Raw genomic sequence first — 23,163 nt, 5'->3', positions numbered from 1 at the left:
TCAAACCTGCTCTCAGGGTTTTATTTAATTTAGAGCACAGTGAGGAAATTTAGTTTGGTTTTAGAGAAACAGAAAGAAAGAGAGAGAGGAAAGAAAAAATACTTTACACAGAAACAACCATATCACTTTGCTGTATATGGTTTTATTTTATTTTACTTAGAGCACATTAAAAAAGAAGTTGTTTTGTTTTAGAGACAGAAAGAAAGAAACTTGTTTAACATAATATGAAAATCACTTGGGTGTATATGGTTTTATTCAGACTGGTTTGTCTATAAACAGAAACAAAACTCAGAAAACAGATAGAGTGACGTAACCATCTCTGAAGCTAGCATGGCAGAAAACAGAGAGGGACTCCTCGAACAGCAGCACAACCCAAACTGTTCACTGGTTTTCACATGTAACTTCCCTTCTAGTCTCTGACACGAGTTAACATTCATCTCCACATGATCCATCATCATCATCAGAGTCTCAGAGGAAACAATCGCAGCCGGCGTCTGTAAACAAACCATTCAGACTTCCTGTGGTTCAGACTGAAGACGAGGACGAGGAGGTTTGGAGTCTGGAGGCTGAGTCCTGACTTCAACACAGCTTCATCTGTCAAACTGTGTTTTTCCTCATTATTACACTGAATTATCTACGAGTAAAAAGGTTCGGACTCCAGAGGATGAAACACATGTGAGCCTGTCCACTTCCTATTCCTCCCATTCTGATCTGATACGGATCCAGTTCGTCCCCTGGTTACTACAATGAAAGATAATTTAATCTTAAATGAATATGAAATAATATTCATTTTACATTCATTTGTCACAATGCATTTGGGGAATTAATAACTGAATATTTGTGGGTTTTCTCTTCACTGCCTTCAAACAGACAGAATCATTCTAACTGATATTCATATTTATTTATTTATTCACTCAGAAATAGCAGCAAACATTCACATTGATCTTTCTGAAACTGGTATGAATGAAAATATCAACTTCAGCTCTCTGTCAGTGCATCTTTATTTTACTTATTTATTTGCTTTTAACATTAAAAAGAAACTCGCAACAACAACTGTATTTAATCAACAAAATTAAACTTGTACACAATAGTGTGAATCTTTTTGTTTTGGAAAAGTGCTTATTTGTTGGATGTAAGTTTGGCCAGTGATGCTACACAGTAATAATATTTAAATGACATTATATTAATATGTATATAGGCTAAGCATGAAGTAAAAGGTGTCCAGTAATTTTCTCTGGTTGTGAATGACAGTAAAAGAGAATCCTAAATACTTCAATCATCCTCAGATCAGTGGGGACGCTGGGTAATGTAGTGAAGTCCAGGCTGAATGTATTAAATCATGATTGAGTTCCACAGTGATCGGCTGGAGGAGAGAATATGACGCCAGTTAGTCGTAAACTGAGAAACCTGTGCTGGGACATGATGGTGGAGCTGGAGGTGATGAACACTCTGCACGTTTCTTCATCCGTTGATGACGAGTGCGGAGATTTGCTGTGGCAGTGTGTAGACGATGAGGCAGAGGAAGAGCGCAAGGATGGCGAGGATAATCACAGTGATGATGAACTTCTTGAACTTCTTCCAGATGAGGAAGATGAAGGTCTTCATCGGGTTGACGAACCAGTTGAAGCTGGTGGTTGGACGACTGGGGGGACGACAGGAGACTGGTCACACTACAGCAGGCTTCATGTCACACTAGCATTTAAAACTGATAAATTTCACAATGACGTTGATGCACTCGAATGAAACTGCTGCAAAGTTAAAAAGTTAAAACACAAGTAGTGACAGTGGACATCAACAGTCTCTCTTCTGTGAAAAACTATACTCAGAAGTCTATTTGAAGTTAATATGAGCCTCTGGCAGTCCGCACTGCTGCTCAGCAAGGAAACTATTCATGTAAAAAATTGGTGCCTACATGTGTGTGTTATGTGTGTGCGTGTGTATGTGGGTGTGTGTGCGTGTCGTACTTTGGTTTGTCCAGAGGCTCCGGTTCTTTGCGGGCCCGCCCCACAGGGTTGGCCTCCGCCTGCTCCAATGCCACCAGCTGAAGCTCGGCCTCCACCTTCCCCTTCACACGAGTATTAAAAGAGCAGTTTGGATTAGACTTGGTTTTTACATCTACATTAACTTCAGCGCTGCACACTGTTAAATAAAGAGAGGTTTTTCAAATAAAGGCCTTTTCCTCATGGAAAACACTGAGGTGGGTGAAATAACCAGAGCTGTAATGTCTCACATGGTAAATTCTGTATAATGCACATTTCCACCGTATACTTTTTCTTTGTAAGACTAATATTAATCCCACATAATGTCCAGTTACTTCCACCTTACGCTTCCTGTGCCCAAGTTTCACACATTAAAACCATACCATGGAAAGGAAGTTATCTAAAAATCTGCATTGGCTCCAAATGCCCTTCGTCATCTTACTCAAATTCAAATGCATAAACCCAAAATTACCAAATTACAGATTGCAGAGATCTCGTTACAGCAGAAATGCAAATATATTTAGGAGTCAGGTTTTTTTGTACCATTAGCAGGAAGGTGTTGCCGCTGCTGTCGGTGTACTGGAGCTGCTCCCGTTTCAACTTTGTCCTCTTGTCCTTGCTCTTCTTCTTCTTTCCCTTCTTCTTGGCCTCCTCCTTCTCCTTCTCCTCCTTCTCGATGTCCTCGGCCGTCTTCAGGCGGGTCAGTGGCCACCAGCCCTTCATCTTCTTGGCACGAAAGATGGAGAATCGGGGGCTGGCCCGATCCTTCGCCATCCCGATCGAGCACTGACCGGACGACTTTGCTGCTCGCACCATGTCGCTGAGACGAAGCTCGATGGAGCCTGGGGGAGGACGAACAAAAGATGATGAGGAGGATGAGGAGCAAGAGGAAGAAGATTTTGGTTGTTTTAGAACTGTTTTAACCCCTGAACCTCGAATAAAAAAAGTTGCTTCAAAGCAAATCAGGTCCCTTTTAAGGCAACTCTGAAATATTCTATTTAAAACTTTAAAACTTTAAAAACAAATTTTGATTTCTTTTGTTCAAGATTGGAAATATCAGTGTCTGAGATTTCTCGGGTGAATTAAATGTAGTTTGTGCTTTTTCAACTGCTTTTAATTTGAAAAATCTCTAGTTGTTCCGTTCACTGAAAGCAGCTGAACAGAAAAGAGACAACAGATCAGAATGAGTTAGAAAATGAAAACAGTATTTCTGTTTGAGACCAGAAATCAGGAGAACATCATCATAACAGATTTTTTTTACTAAAATATGTGGAAATAAAGGAAGTAAGAATCAATAGAATGTAAATAAATTCAGTTTCAGTGGATTTTGTGTCTCACCCAGGAAATCGTTGGCTGCGATGCGATCATAGTCCCACACCTGCAGCGTCAGAACAGCCGGCTGTCGAAACTCCGACTCCTCCAGAGAGAAGAAGGACTCCTTCTTCTTAAAAACCACCTCTTTCTATAGGACCAGAGATTTAATGCATTTACACTAACAGACAACCAGACTGTAAATCACAGTGTTTCAGTAAAATCATCCTAACGCCTCCTAGGGGCCGCAGTGTTAATTACAACAACAATATGACCAAACACCATTATAATGATTTAGCTTTTCTTAGAAGTACAACAGTGGTGGGGATGAAAAGGACATTAATGTATACAGGAAAGATGATGAGTCATCGGGGAAGGTCTGGGTTCATCCTCTAGGGAACAGGAAATACTCAGAAACACTTATTGAATTGAACTGAGTTTACCTCAGTTGGAAGGTAGTCGAAGCGGAACACAAATCTCCAGTTGAAGTTTCCTTCTCCAGTCAGAGAGTTGAAGTGGACGTCAGTTTCCTGTTTCTCTCCATCCAGTCCCTTTATCCATCTGCACAGATAAGTACCTTTGTTACCATAGCTAGGTTAGCTTGAATTACGCGTGTGCGTGCCTGAGGGGGTTAGGGTGTGTGTGTGTGTGAGCCTGACCCTTTAACGTAGATGTCGGATGACGGGTCACCAGTGAACGGGTTGACATCGTCCAGAAACACATCGTCCGTGTTCCAGATGATGACGCGCAGCTCGTACCTGTTGCCATAGGAACAACGAAAGGTTACATATTATCACTCCTTCAGTTCTATTCTACTGTACTTGACTGACTCACTGTTCAGGTAGGCGGGGCTTGATGTCAACAGGGGGCGGGGCTGGGACATCGTTAGGAAACATGTCCACCCACATATGAAGGTAACCCTGCAACACGCACATACACAAACCACTTCAGTAACATAATGGTGTCATTACTGTGGTTGAGCGTGACTGTGCTTGTTTGTGCTGTGATCACCTGTGGGAGTCCAGGTTTGTCCGGGTTCAGCAGGGACCGGACCTCCACGTGCTCTGGGACCAGACGGATGGCGCCAGGGAGGAACTCGCTCATCTCCCCCCAGCGCTGCAGCACACTCAGGGCCGCGTGCTCCTCTATCTCTGCCTGCTCCTCTGGAGAGAGCTGGTTCTTCTTCAGCAGACCTGACAACAACAACAACAACAACAACAACAACAACAGTCTAGAGTTAGAGCCATTTATACAGTTTGTTGTGTTAGCAGAAGCAGCAGAGCCAGGTCGTAGTAGCAATACCAGTACATGATATATTCTGAATGTGGGTCCACAGAGGTATAATCATACGCTCTTCTCCTCCACTTTTACTAATTGGCTGTTTCTCTACCTGCTTATCTCACCACCTGTCTCCCTGTCTGTCTGTCTGTCTGTCTGTCTGTCTGTCTTGTCTGTCTGTCTGTCTGTCTGTATGTCTGTCTGTCTGTCTGTCTGTCTGTCTGTCTGTCCTACCTTCAGGTACTGCGTCTGGTGGGATTTTGAAGATCTTGTTGAGGACTTTGACCTGAGATGTTCTGTACTCCGGAGACGGGATGCCGTTCTCTTTGCAGAGCTCGGCCAAGATGGCGGATGGGTTCTTTGCATCCCGCCAAATATTGTAGCCATCCCTAGAGAGAGAGAGGGAGACAGGTAGATAAATACTGATAATAAAGTGTTTTTCAACAAGTAGTACCAGTGCAAATATTCCATAGTTGTCAGTCTTCGAAATATTCCAAACATATGTTCTATTTTATCTTTAAACCTCACAGAGACCATCCTACATGTCTTCATCTCATCTAGCAACCTTTTTCCCAACTAAACCAAAAATCTATTGATCGACTCCAAGCTGGGCAGAACTCAGTCGTCGGGCTTTTAATCACAAACAAGAGACGTGATCAGAGGCCTGAGATCTGTCCCAGAAACCGGCTGAGAACTAAAGAGGACAGAGCATCTGCAGTCAGGGCCCTGAGGCTGTGGAACCATCTGCCTGAGGAAATCATGTTGACTGTCTCCTCTTAAGAAAAACATGTATCAGAGAGCCACTCCTCTATTATAGCTATTGTCTTTTAAATGTGAATTATTTTGTAATCTGGATTTTAAATTTCCTCTATAAGTATAGACTACTATTATTTCACGTGTTTAACAAAATTAAAGTACTGTATTGTTTCCTAGTTTGGAACTTTAAGTGTCATAATGTTCTAATGAGTTCTAATGTGTCCATGTATTTCATTTCTGGTACTAATGTGTTTTGTGAGAAACATGTAGCTTTGAGAGGTTTATGTTGCAGTACTAGTACTAATTTGTCATAGTTTTGATATTAATATGTCCTACTACTAGTACTGAGGTGTCACAGGTGTCACAGTCCTCGTGTGTGGTCTTTTCTACTCTGTCCATTTTTGTAACGTGTCATAGACTAATGTGATGTGGTCGTACTAACGTGTCATAGTAGAGAGCCAGCCCACAGCCGGCTCTGTGGCGGCTGTAGAACCGGTTCTCCAGGTCGAGCCGTGTCTCGCCAATGACGTCATCAGCGCCAATGAGGTCGTGGTCCATCACCATGATACCCAGCTCTGTCTCCAGTGGGAAAGATACGGTGAGTTCAAACACCCTGAAAGACAAAGTCAGACAGACAGTTGGACAGTCATAGGCGGTTGGACTGGTACAGGTGGTACAAACAGGTACTCACTCTCCGAACGTGGGGTTTAGCTGCTTGGGAATGTATCGATCTTTGGTGTCGAGACTCTGCTGTCCGACTCGAATTATCAGGTACGGGTCAGCTTTACCGTTCGGGTCTGTGGGAGCCAGACTGGTGGCCTGGACACAAACAGACACGGTAGAACACAAAGTAAAGCTCACAGTGAAAAACACAGTACCAGCAGGGTTAAAGGGGAAAAATGGCTCCTTTGTAGAAGCAAACTCTCATATCTCAGATTTCTGCACATAATTGAATTTCTTGAATGAAAGAAAAATGAAAAGCATCCTTAAAAAAAGTTTATATACAAGAATTATGTGGTTGTCACTGTGACCTTTGACATAATGACATCATCTTTCTCCAAATAACAACTGGTCAAAACTTGAAAAAGAGACCAAAAACTTTGACCTTTGACAACCAAAATCTAAAAATGTAATCCCTTTGTCTAAGTGAACATTTGTGTAAAATTTCAAAGGATTTTCTCGAGTCGTTCTTAAAATGCGTTCATAGGGCATTGCTTGTACCGAATCTGAAGAAATTCCCTCTAGACGTTCTTGAGTAACTGTGTTCACAAGGCTGTGACGGGCGGATGGACAACCAGAAAACATGATGCCATAAGCAACTGGATGTCACCGGCACAGAGGCATAAAATGTGGAAAGCACAAGTAACTAAGACAAAGACAAGCGGTGGTAGACAGAATGACAAGTACCTTGACAATGTAGACTCGGACTAAGACTTTGATGGGTGAATTTTTGGGGATTCCATCTGTGATCTGACACTTGGTTTCTTCTCTGTCTTCTAAATCAATCGGATAAACCAAGAAGGAGCCCTGAGGACAGAGAGGACAGAGTAATGAACACCTGGTATCAGAGTAACAGAAAGAAAGACTAGAACCTCTCCGTCCACGGTACCTTGTATTTCCCCATCAACCGCTCCTCTTCGTCCTCAGCCTCGTCCTCAGTGCTCGCTTTGCCTTTATACAGCGGGAAGATCTGCAGCCAGTCCTGGAACTGACTGAACTCTGACTCCAGATCACCTCCATACAGCTGAGCCCACACACACACACACACACACACAAACACACACACACACACACACACACACACACACACACACACACACACACACAGGAAGATTACATTTCTGTCTTTATGCATTCACCTGACCTGGGAGAAGAATTAGACTGGTATTAAATCATATTTCACATCTGATTCAGTGTTTTTCCGCCGCTGACGTCGGTGCAGCCTGAACTGTAAACTGTCGATCACAGTGATGTCACACACCTTCAGTGTGGCGATCGTCTTGCGCTTGGGAGGTTCGATCTCAATCACCACAACCTCCTCCTCTTCCTCTTCGATGTTCGCCATGGTCAGATTCGCTCCATCTGAAAAGAATCTGTAAGTTAATGATTATAGCCTATAAGGAAGCAACATAACAAAATATTGAAAATAAATACGTATATTTATATCTGAAATAACCCAGATGAACTGTACCTCCATCTGCTTGTTCCTCCATATCCTGTTCATCAGCAGCCTGCAGACAATCAAGAGACATGCTGAGTAAAAAACTGATTGATTGGTGTAATTTTTCTCTTCCTTCAAATTGTAATGTGTATTTTTACATATGTTCAATGTAAAGGAACTCCATCTTAACATGTAGCCTGTTGTTGACCTTTCTAAAATGAATTATCTGGTAATCATGTCCCAATAAGGGCCTTTTAAATACATATAATACATATTACCCAACAGTAAAATAAATACACAACATCACCAAAAATCTACAATATGTTCATACGTTACAGCACAAGAACCAAATAAATAATGAATACATAGTTTTTGGTTTATTTCCCTATTATTTCTTCTTATATATTTTTTTTCATGTTTTCTTTTTTGTCCTCTTATTATATGTAATTTTTTATTTTTTTTATTTTTGTATATACAGAAATGCAAATTAAAAACATGATGGACCAAATGGAGTCTCACCTGTCTCTCTAGCTCGTCCACTGAAGCATAATATTTCGACCACCAGTCCAACTCCTCCTTCTCTGGCAGCTCCTCTTCCAGCTCCTCCCCCTTTGTCATCAATTTCTTCAGAGGAGACTGAGACAGCGGGAAAAACGTCAACATCAACACAATCTTTCATCTCACATGGTTCAAATCTGGTTTAAATTTCAGTTCAGGTGTATTTTTGTAACCAGAGGAGAATGTGAAGGAGGTTAATCAACATACGCGAACCAGCTTCATGGGGTTGAAGGGAATCTTCGACTGTTTGATTGTCAGGGTGCTGAGTCCCATCTTCTTCACTGTGGACAGAGTGTTGACGTTCACTGTGTTCCGCCTCACCGCTGGTAAAGAAAACAGTGTCCATTTAAACTTCAGAAGAGAAGTCAACCACAAGCTCCTTATCATCAATTTGACTCTAAATGGGACCATAATTTACTAAATGACCATAATGCTGTATTGAAGAAGACTTGAAACTGGACCATAACGTTCCTTAGGAAAAAGTTTACTGACTTTATAAATCGAGTGAGAAGTAGAGCCATTTTCTTATGGACTTCTATAGAAACTGACTTGAGTCGCCCTTCGCTGGTCAATCCAGAGAAAACAGGTTTCAGGTACTACCACATTAGCTTCAGTTTCTGGACCCAGAGTCTACATCCATTTTTATGTCTGTCAATGGGTAGTTCTTACCTTTTGGTTGAGGCTCGTCATCTTCCTCCTCTTCCCTCCCCCCCAGCTCAGGTGGGGCATAATACATGAGACTCTGGACCACGTGGGACCCAACTAGAGCAAGTCGACCGAAGGCTCGATGCTCAACCACAAACAATGTCAGAGGAGGATGGAGGTAGGCCTGTTCCGGCAGGTCCTGATTTGAACAGAAAGGCAGACAGAAAAACAAGAGGGAGGACGTTAGCTGTATGCTTGCAATGGATACACAGAGTGTGCCCAAAATATTCAGTGAAAGAAGACGTATGTCTTCAACCTAAATGAGCAACTGATGTCAATAACCATCAGTAATGACATAAACTGACCACGTCAATGTAGCGGACCAGCTCTTTAAAGTTGGGGTGAGTCTTGTAGTTCTCGACCTCTTCAGACTCCAGCTGTCTTCCTGCACACTCCACCCTCACCAGGGGGCGCTCCACCTCAAAGAGCTGCACCCTCTTCAGCTCTCGCAGACCCCAGAACAGCACCTGAGCACAAATGCACACCTATAAGCCTACTGTCCGATAAACACTAATACACAATACGGTGAGTTTGCATGTGTGAGACCTCTATCCTGAAGGTCTTCAGAACAGGTCGGACTCCTTCTGGGATGATGTAATATCTCTCCTCCTCAATGTAGGTCAATTCCTGAGGGTCTGTACTGCTGGGGAGGCAGGGCTGCAGGGGCGAGATGAGAGTTTAGTTCACTGTCTGGAATTAATTCAAGTATATTGTGTTTTTGTTAATAACGTGACACTTTTTCTTATTCAAGACCTGGAGTCTACTTCAATTGATATGCACATCTATGGAAGAGAGAGACACTAAGCAATTGATTTATTGATTAACAGGTGTCACCTCTCCAAACCCAGAGTAGTCCAGCTCGATGAGCTCGAAGGCAGCCAACAGCTCGCCGGCAGGGGCCCTTCCCAAGTTGATGTCAAAGAAATGGAGGTTGGGCCTCTGGTAGAACTGCTCCACAGGTTTAAACTCTGGCTCTGCAAACGCCCGACCCAGCGGCTTCGGACTACCCTACACAAACACCATAACACAGAGGCTGTTTTAACAGCATTTCGTCAATGAATGTTTCGTAACAATACTAAGAAGAAGAAGAAGAAGGTCAGTGTCACCATTGAGTCATAGTCAAAGACGTTGATGATGATGAGGGGCGGGTCTCGTTGGAGCTCCTCCCTTGTTCCTTCCAGCAGGACTCTGTCGAACAACAAACACTCACACCAGGCTGGAGAGAGCGTGTCAGGCAACATCTGACAACACACACACGTAAACACAAACACAGAGAATAAGTATAAAATACCTTTGTGTTAAAGGGGCACTCCACCAATTTCACATATCAGGCTCAGAATTTTGAATCAGTGACAGTATGTTATTGAATAGAATGAAGAAATGAACCTTTCTATGAATGGGACGATTGTACCATTGTACCTACCCTGGTGACCTGGCACTGGGTAGAGAAAAGAACCTTGGCAAAGGGATCTGACAGGCCGTTGTCGTCAGCTGCAATTAGGCCACGCCCCTGGTACAGGTGACATCGTAGTTGGAAGTACCTGCTATCTGCAAAGAATAAGATCTACTTTCACCGATGATGAGTCGAGCTAAGACGTAATGCAAGTCTTGGTATTTTCTTTTAAGTACAGACAACACAAGAAATATCATCATCAATCCTCCTGCTGGAGGTCAGCTGACTCACCCTGGCAGGACAAACTAACAGGAAGTTTCCTCCTCCCCGCAGTGTCAAGGTTCCTCTGCTCCTCCGCCTCCTCCTCATAGACCGGCAGGAACTCCTCCGGTAAGCTTTTGGTTGCCTCTTTACTGTACTTGGATGGACCAAGCCACAGGTAGACCTCAAGCTTAGCAAAGATCTCCCTTGCTGAACTTCCTGGAGACTGAAAGAATGGACAGAAACACAGACTAATGATTTCACTGATGATTCTAGAGACAAAAGAGCAATGGCCAAAGACGTTTTTAGAGACAGAACAATGATTGTCATCTATGATTTTGAGGCAGAAAGATGAGCATCCTAGAGGATTTTAAACATGGAACATCAAGCGTTATCAGTGGTTTTAGAGAAGTAACACTGAGCCTGTAAGAGACAGGATGGTGAATGATATCGATCATGCTAGTGACGGAGCAGTGAGCATAATCTGTGATTTTATAAAGCGAATGCCAAGCACCATAGATGATTTCATAGACAAGTGGTCGTCAGTGATGTGTAAGACCGAACAATGAACATCATTTATGATTTTAGAAAAAGAATGGTGACAGTCACCAATGACTTTTAGAACTATATGTGTCATGGATGATTTAGAGACAGAACAACAAGGGTCCTTGATAATTTTAGATACCTTCATGTACAGGGTGGTGACTCGGCCACAGTCTCGTCCCTTCTGCTCCTCCACCAATGAGAAAAAGATGGAGTGGGCAGGGATTCTGATGTAAGCCAATCGCTTGCTTCCACTCAGTAACCACAGAAACGCATCCGGGATGGTATTCTGGGGCTGGAAAGGGTGTAGTTTGGGGGTGGGAGGTCAGACCTCAAACATGATACATATTGCAATCTTTGCTATATTTATGGTGACCTATGGTGATCTCTCTCTGACCTCTTTAGCCAGAAGGCGGAGTTTCTTCAGGAGTTTCCTGGTATCCATCAACCGCTGTTTGGCCAGCCGCCTGGTTATCCTACGTCTGGCCCTCACTGCCTGTCTGGCCAGCAGGACCTGGAGACAGTCAGCCATTCAGTTGGTAGGTAGTTATATAGTGACAGGTACAGACAGAGAGAGAGAAAGAGAGAGAGAGAGAGAGAGAGAGAGAGAGAGAGAGAGAGAGAGAGAGAGAGAGAGAGAGAGAGAGAGAGAGAGAGAGCAGACTCACCAAATTCTTCTTGATGAACTCCTTCCTGCATCTGTCAAGGTTGTTGGGACGACACTGAGACTTCCTTTCTGCGAAAACAGTAAACTGCCTGCAGGGAGACAAACCGACAAGAGGATAAAGAGGATTAAAGGAAGGAAGACAGACAGCGATAAGGACAGACAGGGGTACAGCCAGTTACGTATTTGTGGGGACAAATCAAACTATTCTGTATGAAAGGGAACTGACTTGCAGGAGGCCAAGAGCTCCAGGAGCACCGCCACCAAACGTTCCTTCGCATTACTCTTCGGCCTCCTCAGGAGTCGTTCCACCTCATCAAGACCATACTCCTACGGGGCAGTGGAGAAGACATGACCACAGACACATCACATCATTCTGTATTATTTGTCAAAGAAATTAATAATTTGTGCCTTACCAGCCTGTCGGCCATCTTGCTAAGCCAGTTTGCCTGATTGAGACGAAAGCTGTGATCTTCAAACTGACTCCAGACAAACAGACAAGGCTTCTGTTTCATGGAGGGAGGCTGGAGGGGAAGACACTGGTATGACCTGAGAGACAGACAGATAAGTAGTGGGCAGTATTGTGCAGTATTTATCTCTCCAAGAATTGCTACCATATTATGGTAAATGGCATTGGCAACACAGTGGTCAAACCATTGGGATCAAACACACAAACAACCCTTTGAAGGACTTTCAATTGGCCTGACAGAAGTCCTGGCAAACTGTATGACAATGCAGGAAGGAGAGGCAGGGCTTAACACGTGGGAAGCAGACTGCTGACCTAGACTGAAGATACTGTTGGTGAGGGGAACAGAAAGCTTTGAGAAACTCTTAAACCTTACCGACATGCCACTTGTGGAAGAGGCCGGGTTTGAGGACTCAGACAAACCAAGGTAAATACTGGAGAGACTATCCCATCTGGTCTGGGAATAACCAGACGGTGCTTGGGAAGAAGTATAAATAGGCTACTTTATTTGGCATGCTGTCCCTGGGCTTACCTTGAACAAGTGGCAGAAAATTGGAAGGTGGATGGTGGTGTTAGTTCTACCTACCGAGGCACAGGGGGGCATAAAGGCAACTTTGAATTGCCCGAAGTAAGAGCAATGCAAGAACATCTATGAAATAAGTTTTTCAAGATAAAGTGCACAGATTAGGGATTCTGCAGCCACTTCATGGATCGTGGCCATGAGAGACTCTTTCCCATTTGGCCAAGAAGTCTTTAGGTATCACCCAGGAGCAGCTGAAGGAGGTGGCTGAGGAGCTTATTCAAGCAACCTTAGTGTGTCTCCTGATCCTGCCCCATGTAGGTGCAGAGGTTATTTACCTGTCATACTCAGTAGCCTGGGGTCTCATAGGAGTGGACAATGATCTGTTCTCAGGTTCCAGATTCAGCATCTCCTCCTTGTCGAGCTCCTCCTCTGACTCCAGCAGACCCTGTGCTTCCTCACTCAGATCCTCCCTGCTACTCCTTAGCTCCTCTCTGCTCCTTCTCAGCTCCTCCCTGCTCTGGTTCTTCTTGGATCTCCCAATCCCCACCGCTTTCCCATAATTCCCTGTGAGAAACAGGACAGCTGGTGAAGCTCAGGGGTTTGATATTGACAATACAATTCCCCATCTTAACTGTGGATGTATTATCCATGTGCCAAGCAAACTATTTTTATACGAGCACCATCCCAAGGACTAATATTCAGTTCCCATAACGCCAGGTAGCCACAATGGTCTGGTGACACTTTTTAAACTGGCATCAGATCCTGACTCAGGCCCGAAGGCACAAATTCCCCAAATTGAACTGATCTATAACTTATGTCGAGTATAACCTGCATCTCCAAACCTGAGTCAATACCTAATTGGCAGCTATATTTAATCATCACTGCCTACAGCTCACATTTGGTTCTCTATGGACAACTCTTCGGAAAACTATTTTGATAATCGATTGATTATTGACATAATTTTTCACGAAAATTGTCAAACTGTCAAACCTTCTTCAGTGTCAGCCTCTGAATTGTGCTTTCCTTTGACTTATGTTATAGTGTTGAATATATTTATGGTTGGACAGGTTAATTAAAGTAATTATTGTTGAGCTGCTGTTGTGTATGTCCTGGTACATGCATATCTGTGATTAAATGGTTCTCACAACCAGGATATAGAATACACTTTTTACCTATGGAGAGTTCAAACGTCAGTGGTCTGGTTCCTACAGACGAGTCTATCATTGTGACTTCAAACAGAGATGCAAACAGCAGAAAATCCTCCCTTTCCCCCAGGAAACCCTGAGGATGAAAAACAAAGACAAATCTGAGAGATGCAGGACGTCACACTCTCAAAAAGATGAGCAACAAATAAAGAAAGAAAGACGAGCAGGACAACCAAATAGATATTGAAAGTCTGGAAGAACGCCATACAGAAGAAATCTTTGACAGTGAATTTTCATAAACACAAATGGTGCCGGTGATGAGGGCACTGACCTCAGGGAGAGGGTGGATCTCCTCAGTCTCCACGGTAACAGATTCTGGTACCTCAACTCCTGCATCTCCTGACTCACTGAGAAATCCACTGGCAACTGTGGATGCTATGGCAAAAACAAGCAATTGGTTATCCTGCTCACAGCATTGTTTCATGCTATAGTTCTGCATATATGAAAAAATAATGGCATTTGCAGTGTCCTGGATCTGTCTGTGTACTGAACAGGGCCCAAGTGAAAATGTGTCTCATCAAGGCTTTTTCTCAAAGAAAAATGTTGGAAAAGAGGTTCTCTTTGAATCACTGACCTTCATTCTTCTCCTTCTTCTTGCTGCTCCTCTTCCTCCTCAGTCCAAGCTTCCCCAGTTTTCCTTTCACCTTTCGAAAACAGAAATATGAGCCCATGAAGTTAGACATCAGAAGAGTTCAGGTGAGTCTTGATAAGGTCACAAAAGATTATTGTGACTACATAAGTAATAACATCCTGACTCTGAGGTGTTATAAGTATACACAGAGCTTTACTGTTATAGAAGAAAAGGAGGAAGTGGCCACCTTTCCCAGGGAGACTGAGCCTGTATCTGCTACGGCAGCGGCCGGTGAGGCGTAGACCTCCACACTGAGGGCAAGGAGGATTCGACCACGATAAAAGATTCCTTCACCAAGACCCTGGTTCAAAGCCTGGAGGAAAAACAAGTATTACCCAAATTATGGTTTGTTGGGGCAATGTGCCAGACTATCTCTGTATGTGCAATGACTCCCTGGAGTCTTTGTTGGATTCTTGGCAATAGAACACCAAGACTTTTTCACCCAACCCTACAAGAAAGTGAAGATGTGTATTTCTCTAAATGTTGAGTTTGGTTTACCTGGTGGACGTCTCCAAGGGTGGAGTTCTTCGGAGAACCATACAGGTTGACCCAACTGGGCCCAAAGGTGGGGTTAAACCCTGCAGACAAAAGATAGACAGACATTCCCCTGTTAAGTCAGGCGATACGCAAGTAAAGGCTGCTCTCTCCGTGTAAAATGCTAATTATACCATTCCTGGTGGGGTCAGAAATCTGCTGCAGATCCAGGAAGTGTGTTGCCAGGGCGATGTCTCCCATTTTGGCATCATCAAGGACTTGGACTCTGATTCGTTGCGCCAGAGGAGGAAACTGTTCAATGAAGTTGATCTCCTCGTTCCAAACTGGACAACTGGTGGCGCTACCGACTGATGTCTCCCCCTGGATTCATGAATACACATAGAAAGACAAAGAGCCCCTTTTTAACATTTCAGGAACTATGGAACTAAAGAAGCTAAACTCAGGAACTATCCTCAGAGCAAACAATTTCATTTGTACATTTAGGTTCTTTCTCAACCACTCAACTAGTGCTTCCTCCCACTGAGGGCCTCTTGGAGTAAAACGTATGTAACATTTGTATAAAAATATCTCAGTACCTGTTGTCCTGAAAAGGTCACTTGTACATAAGGGTCAATGAAGACTGTCCGGTCAGTGACCTTCGACATCTTGGCCATTAGACCCGAATCCATGGTGGGCAGACCCTCGGCCCTGTAAATACGAACACGGAAACGAGCCCACGGTCGCTCAGAAGCCATACCCCGAGGGAGCAGCAGGTTCCTGCAAGAATAACAACAGCAGTCAGGGGCATAACTGTGCTCATGACTTTTATCATCACATCTGTTTTTAGATTTTTGTGGTGTAGTTGTCTTTTAGTGAATTATTTGTGATCAGAGTGAAGATGATGATTAATATTATATTTTAATACTGTACATGCAGTACTGTACGAGGCAAATACTACTGACTTCTCGATATCCTCACTGGCCCCAGACGTGGAGCCTGGCAGCAGACTGGGCATGTTCAGAGCATCTCCCTTCATAAACACACTGAGGCTAGCCTTAACGTAACCCTTGATCCCTGATCTGGTGTCTGCCGGGTCAGTGAGAGGTGCCCACTTCTGGTAGAAGCGGTGATCTGGAAATGCAGAGATGTCAGAAGTCAGTGAGTACCGCAGTATTTGAATCAGAGTACTCACGATGTGAGCGGTACTGGTACCTGGTTGGTTGTAAATGGTGGAGATGTCAATTTTAAATGTTCCAATGTGGGTCATCAGGAAGGCCAGAGTCCTTCTGTGGAACACCTGAGAGGAGGTGACATCACAGGTGTTCAGTTTGATCATGCTCAGGTCTGTCACCATGGTAACAGCAGTAGAAACATGAGTAAAGACAAAACAACCGACCTTTATCTCTATGACTTTATCAAAGAGGATCTGTGGAGCCTCCTGAAACTCAAACTGGAAGTTCTGAAAGAGGATGAGAGGAAAACAGCTGTATTCATTGCACTACATTATACTTTTTGTAATCTACTGTATTCTACTGTATAGGATTGTATTGTAGAGTATTCAACTGTACTCTCCACTCTGCGGTACCTCGTTGTAGAACGGGCAGTTGGTCGATTTCTGCGTCGCTGTGTGTCTTTTCTGATCTTCCACTCTGATGAAAACTGCAGGACTGATGTTTACTCCAACCAACTTCTGAGCCTCCAGGATGTTTACATTTACCTGCACACACACACACACACACACACACACACACACACACACACACACACACACACACACACACACACACACACACACACACACACACACACACACAAACACTTAGTGGGTGTTGGACTACACCAGGGTTGAATCTTCATGCTATGATTTTCTGATGCTTAAAGGTGCAATAACTGAGTTTTTGGTCACTAGGGGGCAGCAGATACAAGTTGTGAGCCTTGACATATCATCCCCTTGTGTGTTTGCATGGCCTTCAATTAACTTTTTGTCAAAGAGTTGGTTATTTACACATTCAGCAGTTCAGGAGTCATGTTTCAGGCAGGGGAAGTTAAATGTTTACTTACTTACTTAATGTTTGTAACTGTGTCTATTCTCTGTTTGGTGATGAGCAGTGAACATCTGATACATATACTGTATATGCTACATGTTGGAATGAAAATGGATGAATGGATGGATGGATGGATGAATGGATGGATGGATGGATGGATGGATGGATAGACGGCCTCACCTGGAAGCTATGTACTCTGGGTGTTCCTGCGATGACACTTCTGGACAGTGGCCTGCACCGACTACACAGATACACACAGACAAACACACTGTTAACTCCACCCAGGTGAGTTTGTGATGAGTTGATAACACACATGTAAAGATCCAGCCCGGTGAGCAGACCTCAGCAGAGGAGTGATAGTGATGTTGGAAGACTCCAGGTCCGCCAGGTCATCGTCATAATCGTTATCGTCGTCGTCGTCTTCTTCATCTCCAGTCATGACCAGGCTTCGGCCCAGACGTCGGGCCTCCCGCTCGAGCTCATCTGGTCGAACGGAATTCCTCTGACTGACAGGAGAGAGAGAGATTTGGTGTGCTTTGTTTTATCTATCTGCCATTGGTACAAACATTCACAAGGATTCAAAGATGAACCGATTCAATTTTGGTGGTTGGGGGTCAACCGTCAAGGTCACCGTGACCCTTACAAACACATTTCTTTGCCTTGTGAACGTGATATCCTAGAGACACCTCCATAAAATCCTTTCAAATGTAGTACACTTGAACTCACGGGTGAACTGATTAGATTTCGGTGCTCAAAGGTCAAAGGTAATGGTTGGCAGAGGCATAGAACTGCAGGGCCGCAATTCTAGTTATTTTCCGTGTTCGTATGTGGCATGTTGGTGCAGTGGTTAGCACTGTCGCCTCACTTTGAACCCCACTTTGAGCCAACCTCCTCCAGGTATTCCACGCTTCTCCCACACTGCCAAGACGTGCATGTTGGCAACCACCTCCCACACCGATTGGCTTGCTATAGCTGAGAAAATGCATGTGTGAGTGGTGTTAGCTCTCACCTCTCTGGGTCGTCAAATCCTTCATTCCTGATGATCATACCTGATCTGAGGATGAAGACAGGAAGAGAGAGAGACAAGAAAAAAAAAAGATTTGTTCAGTCCGGTTCTGTACTGGACCACAGATCTTCTCATCTGACTCCAGAAACAACAGAGAGCAAGTGCTCCTCTAACACTGCTGTCGATGTGAGTAAGAACTGGAAGGATTGTGTCCCGGATCCACACCACAACCAGAGTCAGGTTTAGTATCAAGAGTGAAAAGGTAAGTTAGGTTTACAGTCATATGTGACTGTACTTAAGACATGAACTTACTCATCTTTCTCTTCAACATCCAGGAAGTCAAGTCCCACCCATCCTCCTGCAGATCCCTCAACTGGATGATAGTTGATATCCAGCTCGATATAGATCTAGAGAGAGAGAAGAGAGAGACGTGATATTGACCAGGGTCAGTTTTCTCTAATACAAGAGTGTGAGTGTGTGTGAGAATTTCCTTCCATAAAAAATGGAATTAAAATTTGAACATTTATGGACGTGTACGATAGAATCTTTTTTACCCATAGTCAATATTGACATATAGGGAAAAAACGTGGTGTAACACTACACTTTCTCACAAAGTACTGAAGTGAATCTTTAAAACTATTTAGTAGTTTAATTTACGTAACTCTGACATATGGCTATTTCCTGGAGGCAGCAAGTTCCACATTAAACTTGATTCATATCAAACTCACAAAAATACCAGGGGAAAACAATCAGCCCTTTATTTTGTGTCGGTAATTGTCTGAAGGACTTGTTGTGTTGTGTGTGTGTGTGTGTGTGTGTGTGTGTGTGTGTGTGTGTGTGTGTGTGTGTGTGTGTGTGTGTGTGTGTGTGTGTGTGTCCTTACGTCAGTCAAGCTGTAGTTGGCGTCAGTGAGTGGTTCCCGTAGCAACAGCCTCCCTGAGGTAACAACATGCTGGAGACTGACCACAAGTTTGCCGAGCAGTCTTTACACAAACACACACAAATATACACACATTAAATTAGTAAATTCAATTCAGTCAAACAGAATGATAATGTTTGTGTGTGTGTGTGTGTTTCTGTGTTTGTGTGTTTGTGTGTTAGTTTGTTAGTGTGTGTGTGTGTGTGTGTGTGTGTGTGTGTGTGTGTGTGTGTGTGTTTGTGTGTTACCTGTTTGAGAAGACTTTACTGCAGTTGTAAACACTGACGGACAAAACTTCATCTCTGACCACTTTGCCATAGTGAGGCCAACGAAAATACTGCACACACAGACACACACAATCACACACAGAGAGAGAGAGAGAGAGAGAGAGAGAGAGAGAGAGAGAGTGGTTATGTTCATTGTTAATTTAATGCAGACAAGTTTTCAACATGGAAATTCATTATTATTTTTAAGAGTCAACTGTTCTGGATGATCACTCAAGACTTTTTGCATCTATCACATTTTGTCTCAACCATCAGTCGGACGCTGCAGGCAGCCGTCAGGACAGGATCTGTTTGTCTGAGCAGCCAAAACAATCCAACATTCAAACCCACTTCACACTGTGATTGGTCAGAGAGGAACCGGGGGTCTGAAGTTCTCCTCAGAGCCACGTCCATGTTAGCATGTATGTCGCCTTGTGAGATGACGTCATGCTGTAACTCAAGAGGGAATCTCTCAAGTGAATGAACGACAGCAGCATTTGTTACTCAATCGAATGAATTTCCACTGTTTCTGTATTTACAGTGGACATTTCCTCAACCAACCATTAATCACTGTGTTGTGTGTTTGGTTCTGCACACACACACACACACACCTGGTAACGCCTGAAGAACAAACAGAGCCTGACTCAGAAGCTGCACGTAGAAACTCAGAAACTCAGAACTCCCTGTTCACGTCACGCAAAGGTTACTGTAATTACCTTATCTCACTCTGTGCTGTGTTTATGTCAACAAACAGGTGGTGATGTAAAGAAAATGCCGGAGGCGTCGCTTCAACATATACGTTCTCCTTTTGTATCAATCACGCAACGTTTGTTTGTTTGTCTGTTTTCAGGAGGAACTGATCTGTATGTTCTTGCCGTCGGGTTGAAATGTGTCACGTTTTTCCAACTGGCTTTAAAAGCTACATTACCCATGAGTCTCAGCGGTGGTTGCTATGGAGATGCCTGCATTCAGAGGTGTGAAAATTATTCATCCACCATCTTATGCAAAACTCAACCACCTGTACGTTCAGCAGATGGAAACTGATGCTTCCGGATTCTGTTCCTGAATATTTCTAAATCTCATTGACATTTGCATTAATTAGTACAGATCCAGCTCTTTAGTAGAAGATTATCCAGCAGCATGTGATGCACAGCGATTATTTTTCTTTCAAAATGTATTTACTCATGTATTTACATTTCAGTTGTACAGCACCGACATTTTTACCCTGATTGCTGACATAGCCAGAAACAGGGTATTGTTTTTTCCCCTGTCTGTGAGTGTTTGTGTACAAAATCACTCATAAACACATGATTCACTTTTGGAGCTGATTGGTCAAACATTAAAGCTCGAGGTCAACAAAAATATTGTCCTAAAAACTATATTTTTAACATATCTACACAAACAATAGACCATCTACAGCAGAAAATGATCAGTGATGTCATAAAGTCACAATGAAATCAGAAAGTACTAGTTTCAAATTGCATTTTTCAAAATAAAGTCGCATTCTATAAGACTGGACACAACCTAAAGTTTATATAGATCAAAAAATAGTTAAAGGTTATATGGTAGGAATGATCTTGTGGATAAGTGAAAGAAAATGGATGGATGGATGGATGGATGGATGGATGGATGGATGGATGGATCTTCTAGGGAACACATAAATGCCTGCACAGATTTCATGACAGTCCTTCCAATATCTGTTTAGTCATTTCACTCAAGAACAAAAGATTCACTCTCCTCATGGAGCTAGAGGAAAAATCATGGGACAGTAAAAGTAATAATGATTTATCCTCTGAGAACCATGAATGTTTGTACAAAATTTGATCTGAATACCTTGTATAGTTGTTGAGATATTTCAGTCAGGATCAAATTGGTGAAACTATCTATAGAGACGTTCCACTAGTGGTTTCTGCACAAATGTTGTTTCAATCGTTGTTTTACAAATTTTTGTCTCTACAGAGTGAAAAAGGTAGAATTACATCAAGTGTAGGTGTGTGTGTGTATGTGTGTTTAAGGAGGAGTTTTTTACATTTACATGTGTGTGTGTGTGTACCGTGGGAGTGGTACAGTCTTTTATCAGCCCCATTAAAATACTTTCAATCTGAAGCAGACAAATAAGCTACCTGCTGTCCCTCTCAAACACACACACACACACACTGGACAAATACGATGACGGTCACATGATCTGAAATCTCAGTGTCTCGTCTTGTTTCCACCTGAACAGACTTCAGACCGACATCAGTAGAAGTTCACCGATCGCCTGAGAAGTGAACATGTTGTGTAGGAACATGTTTTGACTTTATATTTGTAAAGAGGAGTCGGGTTTTCACTTGTATGTAAGTTTTGTCCATGTCCCATCTGCTAACACGGAGGACACAGGGTTTATGATCTATAACTGCAGGCAGAACAAGGAATGGCACTGAAGGCTGTTTTTGTTGTTGGTCTTTCGGTAACCGTCAAAGATGGTTCAACCAATCAACCGTCAAACCTTCTTCAGTGTAAGAAACCATCTAGTGAATGACGTTAGCGTTCTGATTGGTTCAAATGTGACAGACAGACCACATCGGCCTGGTTTACTCACCTCATCAAAGATGGCCACGCTCTCACTCTGCAGGACTCTGGTTTTTTGGATGAAACCTGGAGAACAGAAAGGCCCACAGACGAGTTACCATGACAGCAGTACTGACGCTTCAGCCTTTGATGACCGGCAACACACACCCAATCAGAGAGCAGTAAACTGACCAGTACATGTGGATTAAAGTATCGTACATATGCTAAAGTATGAAAAGTTAAAATTAAATTTGATTAAGTGATAAAGTGAAAAATCTGGATAATATCCTTCAGTTCATGAGGAGGTTGTTCTTTATTTTTTTGATCTTCAGCCCAAAACCATCAGTGGAGCTGGAAAACTATAATTTAATGATCAAAACAGTGAATTTACTTTTTGATGCTGGACTTAACAGTTAATCAAGTACTCGTTCTATTACTTTTACTTGAGTAAAGTGTCTGAATACTTTTTACATTGCGGTCACACAAAACTGAAAGCTCACTACTGTTAGAACATAAAATTTATACTGTAGCATTATGACTTGTATTTAAACACAAAGGGGCCCAAACCAGTATAAACACACCAGATCAAAAGTAGACAAAGGTATATGGACAGGACAGTCCACAGACTGTTGGACGTAATTCAGTTAATAGTATATAAAGACAGAGTGTGTGTTACTGACCTCTGAAACACAGTTCGACTTTTCTGTCTGAACGTCCCGGCAGGTTGGAGATCCTCCCCAGATTCACACTGATGGACATGATGCTGATTTAATCCGTTCAGCTGTCTTTGGACATTTCGTCGCTCTAAAGTCGTCCCATCTCGTCTCTTCTGCCTCCTCTCCTCAGCAGTTTGAAACCAACTGTTGTGTGTGTGTTTGCTGTCCAACAGTGTGATGGGAGGTACATGTGTGTGTGCGTCTGTTAGGGCAGGTCCTCTCTAATGTTTGAGAAAGCAAATGGAGTTGCTCAACTAGTTTCCTCCTTAAAACACACACACACACGCACACACACACACACGCACACAAACACACATTTACAGTTCTCCGCTCCTTAGATTCAATAAAACAAACTAAAAGAGCTGAATAACAAAGAAAAGCACTGAAATCCCAATGCACAAAAGTTAGTTGTAAATTTACTCTTTTTTTTAATGAAGTCTGGTATTTGTGTTGAAGCTGGAAGGCAGTAATGTTTTATCATATTAGGAAAACAAGAACCAGGAAAGACATCACCTCTGTGTCAGAAACATAGATAAAACCCAAGAGCTCTATTAAGTACAACCTTGAGCTACTTGTAGTTTAAAACCTGTTCCTGGATCTGCTTCTTTGTCTTGATCTCTAATGGCTTCTTTCTGGGCCCGTGTCCCTTCCATCCACCAAGTTTGATGGAAATCTCTTCTGTAGTTTGAGTAAAATTCTGCTGACAAACAATTCGCCAGGCTGCTCCAATTCGTCAACAGACGTAGGGACTAATTT

General features: G+C 43.0%; 1 protein-coding gene across 1 annotated transcript; it reads right to left on the bottom strand.

Annotated features, from left to right (window-relative positions):
• Positions 1–166: 166 nt before the first annotated feature.
• On the bottom strand, positions 167–22,521 carry fer1l4 (fer-1 like family member 4). The gene is made up of 49 exons (XM_047339013.1): positions 22,372–22,521; positions 21,723–21,778; positions 19,127–19,215; positions 18,843–18,942; positions 18,272–18,366; positions 17,963–18,007; positions 17,295–17,459; positions 17,134–17,194; positions 16,494–16,625; positions 16,305–16,367; positions 16,121–16,205; positions 15,871–16,039; positions 15,505–15,685; positions 15,103–15,289; positions 14,933–15,012; positions 14,622–14,747; positions 14,374–14,447; positions 14,075–14,162; positions 13,771–13,879; positions 12,934–13,162; positions 12,026–12,158; positions 11,839–11,939; positions 11,614–11,701; positions 11,343–11,459; positions 11,088–11,240; positions 10,433–10,628; positions 10,172–10,296; positions 9,855–9,989; positions 9,583–9,756; positions 9,295–9,405; positions 9,054–9,215; positions 8,713–8,887; positions 8,251–8,366; positions 8,005–8,121; positions 7,516–7,555; positions 7,306–7,406; positions 6,934–7,068; positions 6,732–6,851; positions 6,016–6,143; positions 5,767–5,937; positions 4,803–4,957; positions 4,302–4,483; positions 4,125–4,210; positions 3,950–4,048; positions 3,734–3,851; positions 3,318–3,441; positions 2,523–2,821; positions 1,965–2,065; positions 167–1,642 (listed from the first exon to the last, which is right to left on the bottom strand). Exons 1-49 carry the CDS (start codon positions 22,448–22,450, stop codon positions 1,462–1,464), a joined length of 6,156 nt encoding a protein of 2,051 aa, XP_047194969.1. The 5' UTR covers positions 22,451–22,521; the 3' UTR covers positions 167–1,461.
• Between the last annotated feature and the right edge of the window lie 642 nt (positions 22,522–23,163).

The sequence above is a fragment of the Hippoglossus stenolepis genome, chromosome 3 (genome assembly GCF_022539355.2).
Source record: "Hippoglossus stenolepis isolate QCI-W04-F060 chromosome 3, HSTE1.2, whole genome shotgun sequence".
Lineage (NCBI taxonomy): Eukaryota > Metazoa > Chordata > Actinopteri > Pleuronectiformes > Pleuronectidae > Hippoglossus > Hippoglossus stenolepis.
This window is presented reverse-complemented; position numbering and strand designations above follow the sequence as displayed.

Bases quoted from the DNA above. Each gene is read 5' to 3' on its own strand.
- fer1l4 (XM_047339013.1), bottom strand. From the start codon at position 22,450: ATGTCCATCAGTGTGAATCTGGGGAGGATCTCCAACCTGCCGGGACGT. The intron at 14,163-14,373 runs GTGATTCAAAGA...CACAGTTGCCAG, and splicing joins AAGGAGAAGAATGAAGGTCA to TGGATTTCTCAGTGAGTCAG. The intron at 13,880-14,074 runs GTCAGTGCCCTC...TTTCATCCTCAG, and splicing joins AGATCCACCCTCTCCCTGAG to GGTTTCCTGGGGGAAAGGGA.